Source organism: Takifugu flavidus, chromosome 19, assembly GCF_003711565.1.
Source record: "Takifugu flavidus isolate HTHZ2018 chromosome 19, ASM371156v2, whole genome shotgun sequence".
Classification (NCBI taxonomy): Eukaryota; Metazoa; Chordata; class Actinopteri; order Tetraodontiformes; family Tetraodontidae; genus Takifugu; species Takifugu flavidus.
Window position 1 is genome coordinate 9862973 of NC_079538.1, and position 22806 is coordinate 9885778.

Here is a 22806-nt window from a genome sequence, read left to right on the forward strand (position 1 = left end):
AGCCCCTGTCCCTGTCCCAGTCCCAGTCCCAGTCTCAGCCTCAGCCCCAGCCCCAGTCCCAGTCCCAGCCCCAGCCCCAGCCCCAGCCCCAGCCCCAGCCCCAGCCCCAGTCCCAGCCCCAGTCCCAGTCCCAGCCCCAGCCCCAGCCCCAGCCCCAGCCCCAGTCCCAGTCCCAGCCCCAGCCCCTGTCCCAGTCCCAGCCCCAGTCCCAGTCTCAGCCTCAGCCTCAGCCTCAGCCTCAGCCCCAGTCCCAGTCCCAGTCCCAGTCCCAGTCTCAGCCCCAGCCCCAGTCCCAGTCCCAGTCCCAGTCCCGGTCTGTGATGTGTTTGCAGGAAGCACTCTGCGCTGGATCAGAAATGCCGACACCCGGACTTTTCAAATGGAAATCCCAGATTTGCATACAGAGGCGGGTGAGAAGTGGCGTCCCAGCATGAGTGCGGAGGCTCTGGCCCAGACCAGCAGTGAGAACGGCTGTTGGAGTGTAAATGGCTCAAGGCCTCAGCTGAAACTAAACATGGGAGAAGGAGCAACTTTTATTGTACAGCTCATGAAAACGTCACTGAAACCTCCCTGATAAACAAACCTCTTGTGTTTCTCAGACCACAAAATCTCCCAGCAGAGCTCACAACAAATGTTTCCTTTCTTCTCTTATCTTCTCCGTTTGTTGTCTCCAACATTTTATTCCCAACCATGCAATTGATTTCCCACACGTTATCTGGCATTAGCAGCTGGATTATGTTCGTTAGTGGAGATTTTCCGGCAGAATCTTTACTGCACAACCTGCAGCAGCCCAGGAGTGAAACCATGGAAACGGTCTTGTGAGGTCAACTACTGCCACCTAGCGGAAGGCTGGTGTATAGTGGAGTTTTAGCACTTAAGTGCTCAAAACCCACAATTCTTTCCAATAAATTTTACTTTACTTTTTGTTCAAGATTTTCTTTGGTTTTCCCAGTTTGGGAGGTCACTATCTGAGGCTTAATTGGCAGAAAGAATACTTGATGTGCGTTTGTTTACTGCCGGGTATGAAGTTTGAATCTTTGAGAAGCTTTATCAGACTGTGTGTGCGTGTGTTGCAACCTGCCAGCCCTCATTATTTTCATGCTATTTTTGAGATAAACAATGCCGGGCAGCTCCAAGCCATCGAAAGTTCCTCATTTCATGCTGTAATGAAGATGGCAATCCAGCCTGCAAGTAAAAACGCCTGGTCAATTACATCTCCGTGTGGAGGTCAGCTGTGGATCTATTTTTATTTTCAAGCTAAGCTTTAACTGACTAAACCACTGAGGAATGGGTGTGGCTCAGGCATCCCTCTTTATGCCCCCCCACCCCTTCAAAACACCCCAAATGGTCTTATCTCAACACCTCTATCACCACGCATACAATTACCCCCTCCCCCTCCCCCCCCTGCACTTTATTCAGCAGCCCTCATTAGCATCGGCACAATGAAAAGGCTGTGAGCAAAAGTTTCAAAGCTTCCTGATGCGGCTGCTGCCATCGTGTGATTTGCAGGTTTATCCAGACGCTTTTGTTGCCGCCACTATTGTGATTAATTGTCCAGTTTGTCCAGCCAGAGAATGGGGCAGCGGCGCGGGCGCTGGGGCGTCTGAATAGAACGCCTTAGCGAGGGGTGATTGGTATCGTGGCTGCCTGAATAACGGCCCGACCAGTCGGACAGAACCCCGAACGACTCCGGAGGGTTCACAGCCTCCCAACATGCAGCGCACGACGTTACAGAGTGGAAATGAAGCGAAGGCTTGAAACTAGTCTGCACTTTATTGACGGCCCCCCAACACAGATTTTCTGCACGACTGGACGGCCGATGCAGCCTGCCAGCATCAGCAGAGCACATTTCACACATTCAACCAGGAAGAACGGCAGCGGGTACAATCAGACACCGAAACCTGTCGCCACGGCTACGGCAGACGCAGTAGGTAGTTTGTTCACGAGTAAACAATCACTTAAAATGGCTTAGAAATAATAATAATTAAAAAAAAGATAACCACTGGGTGCACAGGTGAGTCCATACATTCATCGCTGTCTTCTTTAGTGCAAATAAAGTGAGACGATATTAAATGTCGGATGATTAAACAACGTACGGTCAGAAGTGGAAAGTCAACGGGAAAGGACCGGAATCCTGTTTGCATGTGGAAAAGAAAACAACCCCCCCCCCAGAAACAGCCACGAGATCCGATTTACATTCAAATAATAAACAATAATTAAAAAAAAGAAAAGAAAGAAAGCTCCAGGAGTCCAAATAAAACAAATCAGTGGGAAATTTGGCTCCAGCCGGGTAACGGGGAGGGAAAATGGCATTAAAACACGGTGGAGGGATGAGAACGCATCTTCACACATGTCCGAATGTCCGGGTGGGGGGCGGGGGGGGCAAACAGAGATGCAGGACACTTAACTTAGGCGTGTCCTCGGCGCTCTGCTAGGTAGCACGTTTGCAGCGTGGAGGCGTTCTGATGGGCGAGAAGTTCTTCTCTTCCACACAAAAGTCTGTTGCGGTGCAGTTTAACGCCCGCTTAGCCGTGAACTAGTGACACGCCGTGATACAAGGCCCGCTTCCACATGTAGTACGTGGAGCGCGGGGTGAAGGGGAAGTAGGACCGGAACTCTTTGAACGTGGGGAAGGCCTTCTGCTCGAAGCGCTGCTGCAGGAAGAGCTTGGCCTTGGCCTTGAAGTTGGCCAGAGCCACCACATCCAGGGCAAACATCTGCTCGTCGAGGGACACCTTGGGGAGCGCGTGCTTTGAAAGTGGGGCGTCGAAATGGGGCGCCGCGGGACACTGGCGGTGTCCGGGGTCCTGCGTGTACACGAGCACTTGCCGGCTCTCCGTCAGCCTCCCCGCCGGCCCGTCTTCTGCAGCAGGTTCCTCGCCGCCCGCGGGGAGCTGGACCGCCTCGGCCCCCTTCTTCCTGCGGCCCAGACCGCCACGCCACAGCCAGTAGAAACAGGGCGACATGGTCGGGAACCTGAGCCTGAACTTCATCAGGGACCATTTGGACTTCTGGACGTGCAGCTTGGCAGCATCCCTGAGCTGTTTTTTGCTCATGTATGCCAGCCTGAAGCTCCGGTGCCTCCTCCTGCAGACCCTGGCCCGGGGCAGGAGGGGCTGGGGCAGCCCTGGCGACAGGCTGCCGGGACTCTGGCACTTGTCGGCGTCCGAGCTGTCCTCACTGCTGGCCAGGCCGCCTTTGTAGCCCCTGGCGAAGAGCATGGCGTCCCTCCTCCAGTTGTAGTACGTTGACCTGGAGATCCCCGGGAAGTTCTTCTTAAAGACCCTGAAGGGGAGCGAGGTGTTCATGGCGATGGAGTTCTGAAGGCAGCGCTTGGCCTGCTGCATGTTAGCCATGGTGTGAGCGCGCTCCAGGTCCAGCTTACCCGCGCTCAGACCGAACATGCTGGCGACGCTGTCGTGGTGCTCCGGCTCCTCCTCCTTCCCCTCCGGGGAGGACCAGGCCTCCTGCTCCGTGCTCTCCGCGGGACTCACCTCTCCGGTTGACAGCGAGGTGGAAAAGCTTCCTCTGGTCTTTAGGAGCTCGTGCTTCCAGTTGTAGTAAGATGACCTGGAGATTTCTGGGAAAAACTTCTTGAACTGGTGCAGAGGCATGAGCTTGCCCTCCAGGTAGCAGGCCTGCAGGAAATGCTTCGCCTCGTACCTGGCCGTGGACTTCTTGCAGTGCTCCTGGGTCTGTCTCTTCCAGCGGTAGAAGGTGCGCTTGGTGATGTTGTACTTGTCCTTCAGATTCGGGTAAGAGAGCTGCAGCTCCCGGCTCAGCAGCTCCTCGCTCTCATTGAGCGACGCCTTCTGGTCGCCGTCTTCATTCGCCTGGACCAGAGCCACAAAACGGTCCGGTCTGAACAGAGACCTGGAGTGTAGCACGCCGGACCACATGATGTGAATGGTCTGGGGCTCTTGGTCGCCGGGCCTGGTCCTGGGCCGTATGACGCGGTTGAAGTAAGGTCTGATTTTGAGGTTGAACATGGGGTAGATGGAGTAGACGTTGAACTGCAGGACTGACGACAGCGCGTACACGTGCCACATGTTGGCATAGGAGCCGGGGAAGCAGGAGGCCTTCACGTCCGCGTCAAAAATGGCCTCCAGGACCGAGGCGGGCAGGTTGAGCATGTCCTCCGACTCTTCCGCGCAGAGACTGAAGCGGACCGCCTGCAGCATCATCTTCGAGTCGATCATCCCCGACAGGTAGTACCTCTTCCACAGCACCATGTCCACCACAGTCCGGACCTGCGGGAGCGGGAATCAACATGTTTGTGGGTAAAATGTGGCAGACGGACCGTTAAGAGGGGACCAGGCGGGGGCCGCTCACCTGCAGCTCCAGGCTGAGATCAGTGTTGCCCACCAGCAACATGCTCGCGGCGTCAAACAGCAGGTTCCCACCTCCCTGGCAGCTCAGAGGCAGGAGACCCGCTGGGGCGTCCGCGGGATACAGGTCACGGGCCGCCTCGTCCACGCGCGCCCACTGTGGGAAATCCTGACAGGGGGTTACAGGGAGGGCGAAGGGAGCCAGGATCTGGTCCACCTCCAGGGCCACTCTGGTCAGAGCATCCAGGCCAGAGCACTCCGTGGCCTCCTGGAGTTCCCCCAGGACAGACAGCACCAACTCCTTCCTCTGGATCATACCTGAGGAACTGGAAAGCAGGGGAGGGGGGAGAAAGGGGGAGATCTGAGAGATAAAGGCGCAGAGGGAAGCTAAAAGAGGAGCTATTTTAACATTAAATCGCCTAAAATAACTCGTTTTGTCACAAACTAAACACATGTCATCATTTAAAGAGACTGGTTGTTAAATCTCCCAGTGGGAAGATTTTTAAAACACCCGCAGGTCTGAGAGTCGAGGATTTCAAGAATAAAGTTAACCAAAACTCCCACGGGCCGTCGCTTATGACCATGTTGCCATCCGCAAACAACCTGGGCCTCTTTTCAAACGTCTTAATCCCGATTAAATCAGCCCTTGGTTTCAGCTGAAGCTCCTCTCTGGGGGGGGGGGGGGGGGGGCGCTCATCGGCGGCGCCCTCCGAGTTCGGCGCGTATCCACACGCAGGTAAAAATTCAAATAAATATAAATCAATGAATAAGTAAACAACCCAGCCAAAGACTAAGCACCGCTGTCCTACCTGGATGTCCAACAGCCGAAGCGAGGAGCTCCAGATCTCGTGGTTTGCGGGGGGGCGGATGCGGGGAGTTTCAGCTTCGTTTGCGCAAAAGCTCCAGAATGCGCCGTCCCTCCTCCGGTGAGCACGGCAGATTTCTGGGAGCGACGAGCCGCACCTCCCTGCAGGAAATAGCTCACCGTCGACTCGCCCTCCTTTTTTTTGGCATCTACGTCAAGAAACACCTCCTCCAGCCCCCCAACAACACCCCTCCTCCTTAGACCGCAGCCAGGGTCAATTTCAATGTGAACTGGGAACAAAAGCCAAAGTGTCACGGCCACCGGCGGAGCCCTTTGGTCCCGCAGGTAAAAGACTTCTGGTTTTTACCCAAAACCAAATCTGCCCCTGGCCTGATCACGTGACCCACGTGGTCTCGCCAAAACAAAGAATTTGTCAATGATTTAAATCTCATTGGGACTTTTGGGGCTTTGGTTTGTGTTCCAACACAAAACCAAAAGCCCAGTTTGTTGATTAGAGTGGATATGTGCAGACTGGGTGTGTATGTTCGGGTGTGGGGGGGGGGGGGGGGGCTCCAGGTCGGCTTGTTTCTCCACTGTATGACTTTTAACACCTCCTTTCCTGCCCCTTGCAGGATTTCAGCCATCAAGGCCTTTTGTTCCACACACGCACAACAATCCCAAGCCACTGTCACCAGCCCCCGCACCACAGACCCCTGCCCTGCTACACGCGCACACACACACACACACACACACTAGTGTTGGGCTCCCACTGATGTTCACTCTGGCAGACGTGCTGGTGCCAGGATCCACTGGGGTTCAAGGCTTCCAGCCAAGACTTATCAGCTACTTGGACAAAGTGTCTGTGTGTGTGTGTGTGTGTGTCTGTGTGTGTGTGTGTGTGTGTCTGTGTGTGTCTGTGTGTGTGTGTGTGTGGGGGGGGGGTCATTATCAAGGATGGACATATCTCCACTAAAGGTAGTTAGTTTAGCCACCAAACTGGGATACACAGGGGTGCTCGGTGGGCCGCAGCATCTTCTGTTCCTTTGATTCTTGTGCATTTTAGGCGGCTCCATCAACACACACGTTTTGCATCTGCGAGCTTCTTTCATTCCCTCTTTTCCTTCATCTTCTTCCTGCAGGACCGCTGAGAAGAGACTTCCCTGAGACCTGAATCACCGGCTTTCATCCCGGCCTGAAATCTCATCAGATCGGATCATTCTAACGGGAGCACAGCGCCAGCCTCTGATCCAGCCTGGAACACTTTCTGGGTTCTGATCCAGCCTGGAACACTTTCTGGGTTATGCTCCTCTCCCCGCCTTTCCATCTTTTCAACCCCCCCAGACTGCAGCCCCCCACACACACCTTAGGTGTGTAGATTAGATGTGCTGCACTCGGAACACAGTAGTGGGCTGGCTGCAAGCATTTAAAATGCAAATAGGGCAACACTGGGCCGGCTCCGGCAGTCTCTCACCTGCTGGGGCCCAACGTGTGCGTGTGCACGTGAGCGTGTGTGTAGCAATCAGAAGGAGATGAAGGCTGAAGCCGGTCTCAAACACAACTCAGCATGAGTCCTCACACAAAGTGGCGCAAACATTTCAGCACAAACTTTATTTAAAGACATCCACTAATTATGCAGCTGTAAGCTCAGAGGGGGTCAAAGGTTAAACGAGGTAGACAGGGGACAATGCCAAGGCCCCAAACGGCTGACTCGGTTTGTGTGCGATGGCGTCGTCGCGGCGACGGATTGACGCTGCAGGCCACAGATTATTGGCGTTGGATGCAGGCGTATTCGGTGTCCTCGCGCACCAACATCTGAACGGAGCTGTCAGGTAGGATCAAATCAGCATAGATCATGTTGTCCTGAAACACACACACGCACACACACACACTTTAAACCACTGGTGCTCCCGTCCTGTCAATGCAACTGCAGGAGAAGGTTGGAGAGGCTCACGTGGTTGCTGGTTGATTCGGATCCACCAGGCTGCTGGTTTCCTGCAGATCCACATTATTATGACTAAGGGGCTTAATGGCCTGTTTGATAGTTGCAGAATAATTATTAAAGACACCACAGCGAACAGCACGCCTGCAGCTGACATGGACCTCTCTAAAAACCACACCGTTATGCAAAACCTGTTTGTGTGTGTGTGTACACAACCTGATTTCAACAGGTTTCAGGTCAACTCACTAGTTCTTCTTTTTCTTCTTACAACAAAAGCTGCAACCGCCGCGATAAAAAACGCACATCCCGCCACCCCCACCGCCGTGCTGACAATGTCCCTTTTGCCGCCTGGAACACATTAAGATTTAAAGATAACACACACACCAAAAAGAACACACTGTTGACTGAAATGAGCCCTGTGAACCTGCAGGGCCTTGAGTTAGCTTAGCGGTGCTAATTCAGGGGTAATTAGGAAGGGCTTTTGTTCCGAGTCTGGAACGCTTGCCTGCGTCTGGGAGCTTGTGATCAGGTCCAGGCACTACAACCATCGCTCTTCCTTCCCCTTTAAGAGCTACAGTGAAACCAGCATTAATCAGCAGCGTAATCAATAATGATTGGATTATGATGCGTACCTGTCTGGGATCAGTCGTACACACCTGGAACTTTGACCCACAGCTTCACTGAAGTCTTGCTCTCTTTGTTCGCAGTGACCTGACACCTGAGCTTTTTGATTCCAGGACTTTTGAAGGTGACAGTCAGAGTTACGTTACAGTCAGAGTCCCGATCAACCCGATGCTCCGAGTGTGCCTCCATGTCAGCGCCGGCTTCATCCAGCCACCTCAGGCGGACCTTCTGCTCGCTGCATTTACGCCTGCCATAAGCGAGCAGGACGCACTGCAGCGACGCAGATTTGCCCCAATTCAGGCTGATGTTTAGGACGTCTACGGGGCATCACAGAAGGGACAACGTGTGTATGAGACAGCTGAAATCAGATGATCGTGTATTTGTATCGTGTCCTCACCCTTTTTAGCAAATGGCACTTGTGTCCCGTTCGTGCAAATCTCAACGATTTGGTCTTTCTCCTCTTTGATTGGCAGATGGCATTCTGATGACCTCTCTGATCTGGCCTTGATCAGTCCAGCCGTTGCCACGGCGATGTAATCCGCAGTGCTCCTCTGGTTAAGGCGCCACATGCGAAGGCAGACTAGGTCCTCCTGACACGGGAAGACGAGCTCATATTTCTGTCCAGTGGCTAAGAGAGAACCTGCAGAACCAGATGACACGGTCAAGACTCCACACGTGGGATCCCAGACGGACACAAATGCTTCACTTACTTCTGATCACCATCACCAAAGAGAAGAGCAGCAGTCTCACTGGGGATCGAGTGATTCCGGCAGCCATCACGTGTGGAACATCTGTTGATGACAGTGTTCTTTTTTGGGGTGGCACAAATATCACTTCCTGCATTTGCATCCTCCCACCAAGGAGGACTTCACTTTTTTTTTTTCTCCACACGGCAGAGGTACTCTGACATGTATGCGTGAAATACATGACAATCCACAAAAAGACAGCCTGGTTGATAAAAATGTAGCTTTCTGGGCCACTAAGGATCCTTTTAAAATGGAATAATACGTTGACCTTCGGCTCTATTATATTTAATAAACGTGATGAAATGCTGTCTCTGGTGTTCCGTTTAGGTGTTTCCACTTCTCTCTGTCAATCATTCACCACTTAAAATTTTAAGCTGCAACCCCCTGTGACGTCCAGCAGATGGCGCCCGAGCCCAAGAACGTAAACGTCCATTTCTAAGAATGTTTAAGTCACACAAACCACAAAAACTCTGAAATAAACTTTATTAACCCGATTGTACATCTTCTAAAAGACTAAATGAATGTTATGTAATGTTACAAAAATATTACATCTGTTTCCCAGGAAGGTTCTCATTGTTGTAACGGCTAACTGGTCGAATTGGTTCTTTAGACATTCACTATCAGAATCAAACAAAAAACAAACCCAGAGACACACAGAGACTTTACACATATACAGTATGTATGTCAGAACCACTCCAAAATATAGTGCACATCTGCTCTAGCAGTAATCAAATGTCAGGTTCCCAGGCAACAATAAAAAGGTGAACGGGTTAAACACTTCAACGAGACGTCCCTTTCTCCCTGTCAGTTTTTATCCTCATCATTCAACCAGCACAAATATACTTACTTTGATGTTTTTCTTAGCAGCGTTGGACAGTCGGCCCTCAAATTAGCCAGACGCGTTCAGGACTGAACACAGGCCTGTGACATTCACGCTCTCTGCAGCTTATCTAGCGTCCGACGGCCTCCTAAACATTCCACAGAACCAGCTTGCGCACAAGTTCCAGAATCGGTGGAAGTTCTAAGAACAGAATCTGGACAGCAAATGGATCAGCAATATAGCTGCCGATGGAGCAGCTTCAGATAAACCAGGAGCACTGACACCCTGGAGCCAGGACAGACACAGACGTTCAACACGGTCCGTGTCAGTCACTGTTCCGGGTGCATGTATTCAAAAAAATAAAACTCCAAGAGTTCCAAGAGGTTATAACTCTCAATATCAGGTACAGTTTAAATGAACAGATACAGATTACACAGTTTCTAAGGTTAAAAGAATAAAAGGTGTAGCACCATGCTCTGCACAGAGGAAACACCCGCGTCTGATCTGCAGACGCTCCGCTCTAGGTCCCTGAGGAACTCCTCTGAGGGCGCCGCCGCGTGGAATAACACCGCCGAGCTAACCGTGCAAACCCAACCGTTATCATCTTCTTTTGGTTTTAGAGGCAGGAAACTGGTTATTTTTCTTGATGTCTGAAAGTTCAAGTACACACAGGTGCTTTTTTTTCTCATAAGGCAGGAAACACGTTTCCGACAAACATAAGAAAAGAAATAAAAAACGAACAATATGCCGAGTTAAACAGGAATATGAGACTTTACAGTACATGCCTAGCCAGGACAGGTTTTCAGCCCTAATTATCCAATCAAATGACGCTGATTCGTCTTTATAAGTGCGCATTTTTCACAGGCAAACCGGATATTTCATCTTTCTACAGATTAGATGCTTTACAACGTTCCGAACTTGGGAATGGCTGCTCGACTGCTGGGGAATAAGTATCTTTAAATGCTAGATCTTGTTTCCCATGCTCTGGTAAAGTGCCCGGGTTGAGGGTCGCCGCCTTGCCGACGTCACAGGCTGGACGGCTGCTGCTGTATCTGCGTGTGGGGGCCCGGCTGAGGCGGCTCGCAGTCCATGGGCGCAGGCTCCTCCCCTCTGGCGTACATGAGGACCAGTGTGACGGTGGCGAAGGTGGCGGCGTTGACGGGGAAGGCCCGTAGCAGCGTGGAGGTGAGGCCCCGCGTGAACACCATGTAGCCCTCCCGCTTCACGCTCTGCCGCACGCAGTCGGCGATGCTGCTGTACTGGTTGACTCCGCCCACGCCATCCGCCTGGAGCCGGGACTTTATCACATCCACGGGGTAGGTGGACAGCCAGGAGGCGATCCCCGCCATGCCCCCTGCGAAGAGCAGCTTGGGGATCATGTAGCGGTCTCCCAAGTCGCAGCCCAGGCTGCGCGTCAGCACGTCGTAGGTCCAGAAGTAGAAGCCGAAGGCCGGCGTCTCCCGGATGAGCGTGGTCACCATGCCCCTGTTCACCCCCCGCAGGCCCTCCCTGTTGTAGATGCGCACCAGGCAGTCCAGGGAGTTCTTGTACAGCTTCCTGGTGGACTTCTTCTCCCCTGTCCCCTGCATTTGCATGCGGGTTTTGGCCAGCTCCATGGGGCAGCAGATGACGCACTGGATGGCGCCGGCCGCCGCGCCGGCCAGGAACTGGTTCGTGGGAGTGTCCTTCGCCAGCAGCCGCATGGCGTTCCCCTGAACGCCAAACACTATGGCGTTGATGAACGTGAGGCCCATCATGGGGGATCCGATGCCTTTGTACAGACCCAGCAACTGCAGTGAGAAGCAAAGACCGCCGGACGGTGAGTGTTTTGGGCCGAAAGCCTTTTCTAACGCCTGAACCTAGACACAATATATAGATCGTATAATGCGATGGTCTTCAACCTGGGGGGGGGCTGACATTATGACAGGTGCGGCTACTGTGACACTGCTGTCACTGTCGAGCAACATCTAGCAGGCGGCGCCACTTTCAACGCCCCTGACACCGCCACCCCTAGCATACACACATTTGTGACAGGACAACTAATTAAATATATACATTAATCATATTAGCAAAAAAACAAGCGTAAATCTACGTACCGACTCCTGGCGCACGATGGACTGGAAACAGTGAAAGGTCCCGCGGTACAGAGGCTTATCGATGCACTGGACCTGCAGCCTCACCTGGAAACGTCACAAATGACACACTGAGCGTTAAAAATAAATGCTGAAACACAGACGTTTAACCATAATTTAAACATATCTTTTGTCCCCTCACCTTGACCGTGTCAAACGGGTGTCCAACCAGGACTCCAGCAGCGCCTGAAGACCAAGAACATTGTTTACATTTAGCATGGTGTAATTATAGAGCGCCATATGTGCTAAACGGGCATCGTCGCCCGTTCAGCTTTCTGCGGGGCGTTACGCAACCGGCACGACCTTGTTCTGATACCCACTCTGGTTCTCCTCAATAGAGCCCGTGTAGGAACCTAATAATAGTTCCCGGGCCTAGCGGAAGACGTGTGTTTGACATCTGAGTGCCAGTAGGCAGGATTGCACAACTGCTTTGTTTGCTCTAAGTGATAACGGCTGACGCCCAAGTCGTTTGTGTGTACTTTAACATCACTTGTGTGTACTTTAACATCACTTGTGTGTACTTCAGAATGAAAAGTTGTTGCACATCACACAAATGAAGCCTTAATTTCCACAGGTCACCCAGAGTAAACAAACCACAGCGCTAATCCCACATAAGCGCCTGCTGTGTCACCTGACCCATTTGTAAAAGGAGCCAATGGGGAGCGAGCTCCCGGCCATAAGCCACGTAAAACGCGCAGGCAAGCGCGTGTGGCACAATGACAGGCAGCCAGTGACCTTGACGCCCGGGTACAAGCGTAGGGCGTGAAAAAAGGGGGCACTCTGATCTCCGCGTCCTACTCATCCTCACACAAAGGCGGACCGCTTCGTCTGAGAATGGAGAAAGACAAGGTGTGACAGGCCAGGTGTTGTGGAAGCACAGGATTGGTCCCTGAAGGGGTGTGGACTGGTTGGCATCACCTGATTGTGCTGAAAGGAAACTTTCCAAGGCCAAAGCCCTAAACTCAGCACGGGGACACGGAAACAAAACAATGAAGTAAACATTCATCGCACACACAATGGTCTGGAGCCTAGTCAAATCCAGTCTGCCAAGTTCACCACATTAAGCTTTCAGATTCGAAATCGCTTTAAAAAAAAAGATTGTTAATCTTTTTCTAAATTACATATTTGCTAGCAAATCAGCATAATAAAACAATTATAATGGTTTAGCGTTGGAGGCTACTATTTAATCGGTGGAGTAATTATCATGTCCATCATTGAGCCGACAAGCGGCAGAATTTCGGAAATACAACTGAAATCTCGTGATGGCGTTGCATCACTTCTGCGCGTGCTGGCGGGTTGGTGCTGTTACCATGAGCAACGGGGACACTTTCTGCCCCCCTCGGGAGGCAAAGCCATGTCCACCCCAGAGCTGCTTCTTCGGCAGCTCTTCGTTATCCTGAACTTATACAACATATGAAGAGATAAGGCGCAGGTGCGGTTCACTTACCTCCCATGCATCCCGCAACGAAGTCCATCGCTCCCGCACGTCACCTCGCCGATCGACTCGTTCACCCCACGTGAGAGGAGGAGACGTCTTCAATAATTTAGGGAAACCTTCTCCCAAATTGCCAACTTTTGCTGCACCTGTACCTTTACACCTGCTTTTATCCCGTTTATTCCCTGATGATCAAATTGACTGTTTCCGGTAATCTATATGAGCCACCTTTCCGCCCCCGCAGACCTAAAAACACATAGGATGCCGACACCTTTCTCTTCTTCCCTGTAGATTTGCGCGTACAGAAACGCTCTCCTTGACTTTAAACGACCTCCGAGAACCCGGTTCTTTCATGGGCTGGTCCGGGGCTTCAAGGAAGTCGGTCTGGGGAGCTGCAGCAGCCAAGCTAGCGTCGCAGGATGTAAGTAGTAGTGGGCGGGGCCGCCGGCAGCGGCCCATCGCCGACCAATGAGAGAAAAGGTTACCGCCCACACCCACTGATTCGTGACGTTCATTGGTTGTTTAGCGCACATATTCTGAATATGAGAAGAAATGACTTTCAAATTCAAGATCTTGAAAGTCATTTCCTATTTGTTTAAACACAGTGTCATTTAGTGGTGCAGATGATCATCCAGTACAGTTCTTGTTGCTGTACAGACTATTTTTCCATGAAGATTCCAAAAAAATACTGATTTCCTGCTGATGTTTAAACCTGTGACATCTTCTTCCACATCTATTTGTTTTCTGGGAGGGTTTTGTTGAAGAAATGACTTAAAAAAGCTCAATAAATAGAACAAAAACACCCACACCGTGGCACTTGTTGACCCTGTAAATAGTTCTTGTTAAGAAGTCATATGTTCTGTCCTGTAGTCTTAAATGTGTAAACAATGTAATTGATATCATGTAATTTATTCCTACTGTCATTTAATTGTATTTTATTGTATCTTATGTATTGCGTTCTGTGTAAAACTTAAACAAAGTTTGTTTTAAAAGGAAAACACTAGAAAACAGAGACACTATGATATTCCATCATTTACCTTAACAGGACAAAATTGATTTATAAGAATTTATATAGCGTTTAAGTCAGTAAGATGTAAAAGAGATACGTTTGATTACAGTTCAAACCATATTTAAGGTGTTTTTTTGTTTGTTTTGTTTTGTTTGCTCTTTCTATCTCACGATATTCCTCGCGCTCATAACCTCCTCAAACTCAGTGAGTCTTGGGACAGCCAATAGGAACCTTCCTTATTGAGGAGTGGCCAACACTGGTTTCAAGCCACGCCTACCCTAAGAATGATGTAACACTCAAGGTTACTGTCATGCAGACATACTAAAAGATGGTTGGGTTCGTATCAAGCCGGCTTTTCTTTGTCAGTAGAGGTTTGACAGGATGCACATCGCTGATTTTGTGTCAGGATCGCTGGCAGGTAACAGCCGACACCGGTGTTGAGCTAGTGTTAGCACGGGTTGTTAGCCAGCCGGCTGCTACATAACTATGCTGCAGGTTCATCAACATTATCTCTGTTTTTCCGTCCCGATTTTTAGCTGAAAACACTGATCACATTGAAATTAAGATGGAAAATGTTTCCGAATTTTGCATAGAAGATGCGTTTTTATCTTTACTAGTATATATGTCAGTAGCCGAGAGAGCTAAATTTTCACATTAAATAATTGTTTACTCAGGGGTAGATAATTTATAAGATGGTTGTTGAGTCACACGTGAATGTTCAGTATTTTAGTAGAGCAAAATTCAAATGTGAACGTGTGGGTGATTGACTTTAAATAATTAAAAGTGTTCCAGAGAATTATAAATATTAATTTCTTCCTCACAAATTCAGTTGCTGTAAAATAAATGGGCCAGTGTGTCACATTAGAATAAAGAAAATCTGATTCTTTCTGTTGTAACAAATATCTAATGCAAAGTGCCTTTCAAACTACTAACTCACGATGGAAAACCTCTGCAGATAGAACCAGTTAGCATTGGCAGCAACACTAAAAATCACGTTATATTCATGTTGTTGTTAAAAGTGAGATGATTACTGGTTTTTATCACAAGCAAGTGATTAAAGCGCTGGAATCTTTGTGTTTATAGTGTTGTCTTTAACACTCAGGGGGCATCGGAGTCGTTGTGGGCTACCCTCTGGACACTGTGAAGGTACACTAATGGACATCCTGCGATAGACGTCTAACAAATCAACGTCGTTTTGATTTCATGTCCTTTTATCTTCAAAAGGTGCGAATCCAGACTCAGAAACAGTACAAAGGAGTATGGCAGTGTATCGAAACCACGTTTTCAAAAGAAGGGGTAGGTGCCCTCTCCATGAATAGAAAGTGCAGAAGCTGGAATAAGATCGTGCTCCATGTGGTCCCAGCCAGTCGGCGCATTTCCAACGGGAACATTTGGAGTCGCCTCTTCACCCTTTAAGATGCTCCAACGCTTGATTCACCTGTCACGTTTTTGTCGTTCTCCTCGCTGCTGTTTTGAAGGTGAAGGGCTTCTTCAAAGGCATGGCCCTGCCGCTCACCACCGTCTCCATGACTTCCTCTGTGGCGTTTGGCACCTACAGGAACTGTCTGCACTGTCTGAGCCAGGCACGCGGAGCCGGCGGCGGCCCCAATACCAAGATGGAAGTCTTCCTGTCAGGTCTGGCGGGGGGGGTAGCCCAGGTACGGCTCACGGATTGAGATGTGTCATGTTTGGAATGTAAAATCATGTCTGATTACTGCCCTCCCAACAGATATCAGTGATGGCCCCGGGTGATATCGTGAAAGTGCGTCTGCAGTGTCAGACGGAGTCCAAGAAAGGAGCCACGAACACGTCCAAACCCAAGTACCAAGGCCCAGTCCACTGCCTGCTGAGCATCCTCAAAGAGGACGGGGTCAGAGGTCTCTACAGGGGAGCCCTCCCGCTCATGCTGAGGGACGGCCCGTCCTACGCCGTTTACTTCCTGATGTACAGAACCGTCTCCGAGCTCCTGACAGACTTTGGCGAGAAAAAACCCAGTGAGTGCGGAGGGAAACGGCAGGAAGGCACGTGGGGAAGCAGCTGTAGTCATAAGTCAGCTGTTAAAATGGAACACCACGTGTCCCGTCATGTGACCTTTACCATTCACGTCCCAAATCTGGGACGAGACTGAACAACAACATTGTCATCACGCAAGTGCTGCGTAGGAAGTGTTTTCAATGGCAGCGTTTTGCATATGAAGACATCTCTAAACTATATATTCTATCATTTATATATAAACTGCTGCTCCAGATATGCTAGATCCCAGGCAGGCAACGAATTTAACATCAAACATTTGATGGTTGAGTTTCCTGTGTTGTCTGGTCTGTCTAGGCTGGATCGGCGTGATGTTTGGCGGGGCCGTGGCGGGCATGTCGGCCTGGACGGTGGGGACGCCCATGGACGTGGTGAAGGCCCGTCTGCAGATGGACGGCCTGCTGGGGAAGAAGCAATACAGAAATTTTTTCCACTGTCTCACTAAGACGCTGAGGACAGAGGGAGTCGGGGTGTTCTTCAGGACCTTGGGCCTCAACTATGTCAGGGCCGTCCCTGTCAGCATGATGGTGTTCCTGACCTATGAGGTCATCACCGCATTCCTCCAAACTAGTTCTGATAACACGGACACGCCCCCCGTCGGCTTTGAATAGCAGCAGCCGCCGACTCTTCTCTTAATAATGTTTGCTTTTACATATGCTCTGTTTGATGCTGTTACCTCCACCATCGGTAATATTTCCCACGCTCATAAGCTAATTTGGTCCAACCGCCTCTTCCGCCACTAGATGGCGCCCTCGTCCATCTTGTGCGTTACTTCTGTTACACTTGACGGCGATCAAAGGTCTTTGCAAACAAAACTGCATTCGTGTAGTAGTTGCCTGGAGAACATTCAAGCCTGAAAGCACTATTCTATTCTGAAGGTATGGATTACCAGCAGCACAGTTTGCACCCCCGACACTACCTGGAACCATAAACACGATGGTGTGTCTCAGGAGGACGAGTTGTGAAACAACACATATCAGTCACCAATTTTAAGTTATTTATAATTTCTTACCTGTTTGACAGTCAATGTTTGTCTTGCCTGCCGGCAAAATGACTCAACGCTTTCAACGGATTAAAAGGGAAAAAGAATCCAAAATGGCTCAAGAAAAGAGATGTTTGCATTTTTGCGATGCTCCGGGTTGCGGAGGGACTTTGACCTTTGGCCTTCCAAGCAGAAGGGAGTTGCGGTAAATGTTTGGGCTTGAGTTATCATCTTTAGAATATCGCTGACATTTCCATGTGAGAGATTTTTCACTTATTTATTGAATTTGTGACCGATGTGCTGACGCGCCTTCCCCAATTAAAGCAGTAAATCAATGGATATTTTCTATGGAGGAGTGAAGCTCAAAGTAGAGGTAGAAGAGTTAAATAACCAGTAAAACCCTGAACAAATCACAAATATTTGACTGGTCTGCATAAATGTAAAGGGCTGATTCACGACGTGATCACGTGATTTTGCGACAAGGCCTCAGAATCATTTGGTTGCCTTTCATACAAAAACTCTACGGATCAGTTTGTTGGTGCATGTTTTAAAATCGCTGACAATCCAGGCAGCATCCATGACCGACGTCTTATCATGTTTTTGTGTTGTTACACCCGACAACAGGACGAGTGTCATATTTACGCTGAGCGTCACAGCTGTTAATCCCAGTGGAGACAAAAATGCAGTATACAGGTACAAAAGAGACATCAAAGGGGAGAAATTAGCAGGGGGAAATCGGACATCTGAGGCAACAAATCCTCAGCCTGGAGTGATCACCTAAACTCCGGAGCCGGCTCACCGGGTTCCCTGCTCTGCGTCTCTAATGACGATCAGATCGAATTCCGTCAACAAGGTGACACGGAAACGCTGATAAATGCACCAAAATGTGGAATCGTGTCCTTTTTAATCGTGTCGGAACATGCTGAAGCTGGGAGAGGTCATCATTGATCTCACACGCGCAATCAGCCAACTTTTGCAACCGAACACAAGCGTTTAAAGTTTCAGCCGGAGTGCTCCAAATCTGATGTTTAGGGTAAACAACAACAGAAAAGAGCCAGTTTTCCTTCACCGAGGGAGATATTTCTGTTATTCTGTTGGAGGGGGGGCAAAAGAAATCCGATTATCCAAATATCAAGGGGAACATTTTAAAAGCTGGACCGTCGCAGCTCCTCCGCGCGCCTGCTGTGCATGGAAGGGAGTTCTATAAATCACCAAATAACTGAGTTTTAGCGTGCAGGAGCGAAGGGTCACGCCTCTGTGGCAGTTCCACACCAGTGCCGGCACAAACCAAAAGCACACTCGCTGAAATTCTGAGAATTGCCCTGAATGTTTCCTTTGTGTGCTGATAATTAAACCCTGCATGTTTGTATTCTTTTACGCAACCTGCACAATTATTCACAATTATGAAACCAGCCATGCTCTTCGTTTGTAAAATTCCATTTAATGAGTTTCCACAATTTCTGTATTATTTCCGTACATGCACACGAGCTAAAGGAGAAAACACACACACAAACACACGAGATGTGATGGAAACATGTCAACTGTTCTAGTCTCGGCTGCGCATCACGCATGTTAAATAAGTTTTGTCAGACGGATCAAATCAAAAAGCGGATCATGAAGATGAAAGCGGCTGGGAATAAAGAAGCAGCGCCGGCATTTCCATAAACAGATCAGTGGGATGAGGCGCAGCGCATGATTCACATCACAGCAGCCTCTCATGTCTTTATTCCCTGTCAGAGGGAGGGAAACTTCCGGCGTCGGGGTTCGAGCAGCTGCGGAAGGTTCACAGCTTCCGTTTGTTGTCATGCATCAGTCCTTGCATCCCCCCCCCCATCCCTTGCACCAACTGCCGTTTGGGCTATTTTCGGAGCTCTGCGCTCCCCTGGTGGTGACGTGTGCTGCTGGGTAAAACTGCAGCTCCAGCGGTTGGGATGGATGGATGGATGGATGGATGGATGGATGGATGGATGGATGGATGGATGGATGGGTGGATGGATGGATGGGTGGATGGATGGATGGGTTGGTGGGTGGATGGATGGATGATGGATGGATGGATGGATGGATGGATGGATGGTGGATGGATGGGTGGGTGGATGGATGGATGGATGGATGGATGGATGGATGGATGGATGGATGAATGGATGGGTGAATGGATGGATGGATGGGTGGGTGGATGGATGGCTGGCTGGCTGGATGGATGGATGGATGGATGGATGGATGGATGGATGGATGGATGGATGGATGGATCGGTGGATGGATGGATGGATGGATGGATGGATGGATGGATGGGTGAATGGATGGATGGATGGATGGATGGGTTGGTGGATGGATCGGTGGGATGGATGGATGGATGGATGGATGGGTTGGTGGATGGATGGATGGATGGACGGGTGGGTGGATGGATGGATGGATAAAAACACAGCAGTGGCAGCAAAACTACTGATTGACAGGTGATTATGCATGTAGTACCAGGGGGAGCCGTGTGGGGGCGCTGTTGCTCTTCCTACGCTTGGCTCCAGCTGACTCGCACATAAACAGCTGACGCCAGTCCAAAACACTCTCCAGCTGAAGGGTTTTGTGTTGTTTGTTTGTTTTCCTTTCTGCACATTTATGCTATGGGGATTTGCGCCGTGCTTGAACATGTCCATAGGTCTGCAGCTAATGTGAATACTGAGACGTTCCTGTCACCAGTGAACAAGAAGAGGCACGTCTGACTCTAACCTAAAGAGCTCTCCCTCTTTCACAAGTGTTGTAGGTGGACGGTGTGAACTCATCTATGATATATTACAGCTTTATTCTGATCATAATAAGGCAAAGATCAAGATATATTCTCAATAATAAGCGTTATCTTTGACCCAGGATCTAAATAATGCTTTTGTCGTCTTTTTTAAAAAAACTTCACATCATTGGTGCGTGCGAGGCTGGTCCCAGTTGGTCCTCATGGGAGTCCGGGACTGTTCTGGATCGGCTCCAGGTGAGTTTTCTCAAAGCCTGCACCTAATTCAAAACCAAACATTCTGAGCTTGCGTCTGTCACGAATGTCAAACACTGCTGCTCTCATTGGGACAGGATCTTGACGAAGAGGCCGCAGCTGAATGGAGGACGTGACCTGATCTGAACTGGAGGCTGCAGATCGTGAGAAAAGACAGCGAGCAGAGCGCTCGGAACCAGACAACGACCTGGGCTGAACATGCAAATGTAAGAGGTGAGGATAAAGCAAAGGAGGGAAGGAAGAATCTGTCCTGCCGCGCTGGGGGCTGAGCTGTGGTGACACGCTGCTGCAACACTGGAGGGTTCAGAGCAGGTCAGTCACACCCAGACATGCAGGAGATTAGAAACTCACCACTAGCAGAGTCAGACCTTTGTGCGCTGCCAACCACTGCCCGCGCATTAAATCCATACTGCTCTCATTTAGTCGGGTGGGAAGCCTGCTCCCAAACAGCGTTAGGATGTGTGAAATAAAGGGAATTAGTCAAAAGTGCAAATAGGAGAAACAACAGGGGTTCGGGAACAAGAATAGAATGTTATATATTCCCCTTGTTTATCTTTCCTCAGTTAATTATTAGAACAAAGCTCATTAGCAGCAGGCATCAGAGGATTTCTGTGAAAGAACGCAGTTCAGCGGCAAGAATTCCGTCATTATGCTTCCCTTTTGTCCTCTCGGGAGTAAAGTGTAAACCGAACTAACTTTTTTGTGTGTGTGTGGGGAGGGGTTCGTTCACAAAGTGCCCGATTGTTGCATTAGCGAGCGCCGTGGCCTCCGGCGTCCTGCAACATTCCTGCTGCATTACATGGAGCAAAGTCCACAGAAGGGCAGCAAAGATAAGGAGGGTTAGCCAGGTAACGCCTGCGGGATAAAGCGGGCCGCACGCAGACGGCGGCGCCATTCATCAGTCGTGAAGCACATCTGGGGTGATCCCTTTGGTCCACTTCAGCCGGGTTTTCCCTGTTCCCTCAGCGCCGTTACAGATGACACGTATGTGAGAACCTGGCTGATATCAAACTGTCCTCCAGCCAATGGCGACGTTTGCTTCGCCTCTGATGGGTTCGTGTCTCTTTAAGCCTCTGATGCCTCAGCGATGCTCTTGTGTACAAAGGGCAGAAACAACGTACATGACAGTTTGCTTCTGTGGGACCTGACAGCGTTAAAGTTAAACACGGGGGAGGGGCTGACCTGTACATTAAACAACCACCTATGGAAATCATTAGCGGAGGTAAACGTCCACCTCGGGTCTCTGTCAACGCTGACCTTTTATTGCTGCAATCCCATGAACCCAGGAGGATGCTGGGAGTCGTCACAAAGGAGCCCACATGAGGGGCCAAATGTGAGCGGTTCTAGTCTACATTGTTAGCATCGCGGCTAACCCCACATGAATGACTGATTCTCTTTTTAGAGGGGAGGATTAAAAACTATTCCCGGATCTTAAAAGAAAACAAAGCATCAATCAACACTTTGAACGCTGAAACCTGCTTTCGCTCTTGTCCAAGCCCCGGCAGCAGCGATGCTATCAGCCCCGCTACCAAACGCACCTCCGTTTCAAAGTCAGAACTTGGCCTGACGTCGGTGGAAAGTCGACGTTGACTTTTGGAAGCTGCCTAAAATTCCTGCTAATGTCAGCGTTGGCCCCTCCCGGTGGGATCGGCACCGAGCCGAGGTTCCCTCGGACCAGACGCCGCAGCGGGAGGCAGAAGAGTCACATTCAGGTGACTAATATCCACTGTTATGTGTGCGGTTCCACGTGTGTCAAAAACACCCATGATGGATGGCATCATAAGTCATTCTGCTCTGTTTTGGGCAACAAGAGCAGCCACACACACACACACACACACACACACACACACACACACACACACACACCCGAGGTCGTTGATGAATAACATTGTTTTTACATTTCTTGGCGCTGGTGATGACTCACGCTTTCACCATTTCATCTCTTACGGTCGGAAGGGCGACTCTTGAGACAGCGCCGCCTCGGTGTTCCTCAGCTCCGCTCTGATGCGGACATCGTGAAGCTGCGTTCGTTTTCACGTACGCCCACGGAACGCTCAGACGCTCTGCTTTCAGTGGGGACGGGCTCCCTAGGCGCTCCGGCTGTTACCTTCACCCGCAATAAAGAAGCAAAGAAGCTGAACCGTGTCAGACTGGAGGTGGAAATTAAGCCCGTTCGGCTGATCGAGGGGCGTGGATCCGCTTTAGCGTATCCACGGCGCCGTGGGAAAAATGTTGACAGGTGAGGGCCTCGATTCGCCATCGTGTGCCTCTGCTGCGCTGGAGGCCGGATCACGACGATTTGTCACATGAACCTCTAAAAATAGGCACTTTTGGCCAACACTCCTGTCAGCGGAAGTGTCGCCGCAGGTTGGGGGTTCTAGACGAAACCCCGGGTTCAAAAAGGTCCACAAAGGGTTCGGGGCTCTCCCCGTGCTCCTGAATGCATCGTTTTAGCGCCGCCATTGACGACCAATTGAACTTTTGCTCTTTTTTCCAACCTAAAACAGAACCGTGGAGCTGCAGGCGCCACCGATGTAGGTTAAACGCCGAGAGCGGGTCAGACGTACCACAGCAGGCCGGGCCTATAAACCCAAAGCTTTGTTATTTGCATACCAGCAAACAGTCGGTTAAGACTGAAAACCTCCTCTTCTCCTCGGAACATGTGCAGCTCTGTGAAACTGGGCCCGGGCTGCAGCCAGAACCATCTGTGCTGGAGGGTGGGGGGTGGGGGGTCTTATTATTCTTAATGATTACTTTTCCCCCGTTTTGGCAGAGCTAAGGACAAACATCAATGCTGATTGACTTTGACTAAATGAATTAGGTGTGGGGGGGTTTAGTCCCACTGGGCTCTCTGGATGAACCTTGCTCAGGCGTCCCCATCCGACCTCTGCTGCTATCGCCCGTTTGAACGTACAAGCCTGTTTTTTTTCTTTCTTGCACTCCACATTTTTCATTTATGAGAC

At 50.2% G+C, this 22806-nt stretch overlaps 3 protein-coding genes across 6 annotated transcripts; 1 reads left to right on the forward strand and 2 right to left on the reverse strand.

Moving 5' to 3' along the window:
- Positions 1 to 1754: 1754 nt before the first annotated feature.
- On the reverse strand, positions 1755 to 5492 carry vrtn (vertebrae development associated). Its single transcript, XM_057017593.1, has 3 exons — positions 5138 to 5492; positions 4333 to 4654; positions 1755 to 4250 (listed from the first exon to the last, which is right to left on the reverse strand). Exons 2-3 carry the CDS (start codon positions 4642 to 4644, stop codon positions 2526 to 2528), a joined length of 2037 nt encoding a protein of 678 aa, XP_056873573.1. The 5' UTR covers positions 4645 to 4654; positions 5138 to 5492; the 3' UTR covers positions 1755 to 2525.
- Positions 5493 to 6726: 1234 nt separating this feature from the next.
- Positions 6727 to 13262, reverse strand: LOC130516069 (mitochondrial basic amino acids transporter-like). Of its 3 annotated transcripts, XR_008947350.1 has the most exons (10): positions 12842 to 13262; positions 11537 to 11580; positions 11359 to 11442; positions 9290 to 11052; positions 8407 to 8487; positions 8094 to 8336; positions 7729 to 8013; positions 7319 to 7643; positions 7085 to 7125; positions 6727 to 6993 (listed from the first exon to the last, which is right to left on the reverse strand). XR_008947350.1 is itself a non-coding variant. In XM_057016836.1 (8 exons), exons 2-8 carry the CDS (start codon positions 8471 to 8473, stop codon positions 6898 to 6900), a joined length of 900 nt encoding a protein of 299 aa, XP_056872816.1. In that variant the 5' UTR covers positions 8474 to 8487; positions 9290 to 10289; the 3' UTR covers positions 6727 to 6897. The 3 variants fall into 3 exon arrangements, 2 of the variants coding, with proteins under 2 accessions (XP_056872816.1, XP_056872815.1); XM_057016836.1 differs by lacking the exons at positions 11359 to 11442; positions 11537 to 11580; positions 12842 to 13262 and having other exon boundaries at positions 7319 to 7420; positions 7578 to 7643; positions 9290 to 10289; XM_057016835.1 differs by lacking the exons at positions 6727 to 6993; positions 7085 to 7125; positions 7319 to 7643; ... (1 more) ...; positions 8094 to 8336; positions 8407 to 8487 and having other exon boundaries at positions 8912 to 11052.
- An 821-nt stretch (positions 13263 to 14083) lies between these two features.
- Positions 14084 to 17186, forward strand: slc25a47a (solute carrier family 25 member 47a). 2 transcript variants are annotated; one of them, XM_057016837.1, is made up of 6 exons: positions 14084 to 14256; positions 14941 to 14984; positions 15063 to 15134; positions 15317 to 15496; positions 15568 to 15832; positions 16167 to 17186. In XM_057016837.1, exons 1-6 carry the CDS (start codon positions 14220 to 14222, stop codon positions 16478 to 16480), a joined length of 912 nt encoding a protein of 303 aa, XP_056872817.1. In that variant the 5' UTR covers positions 14084 to 14219; the 3' UTR covers positions 16481 to 17186. The 2 variants fall into 2 exon arrangements, with proteins under 2 accessions (XP_056872817.1, XP_056872818.1); XM_057016838.1 differs by having other exon boundaries at positions 14097 to 14256; positions 14922 to 14984.
- The last annotated feature ends 5620 nt before the right edge of the window (positions 17187 to 22806 follow it).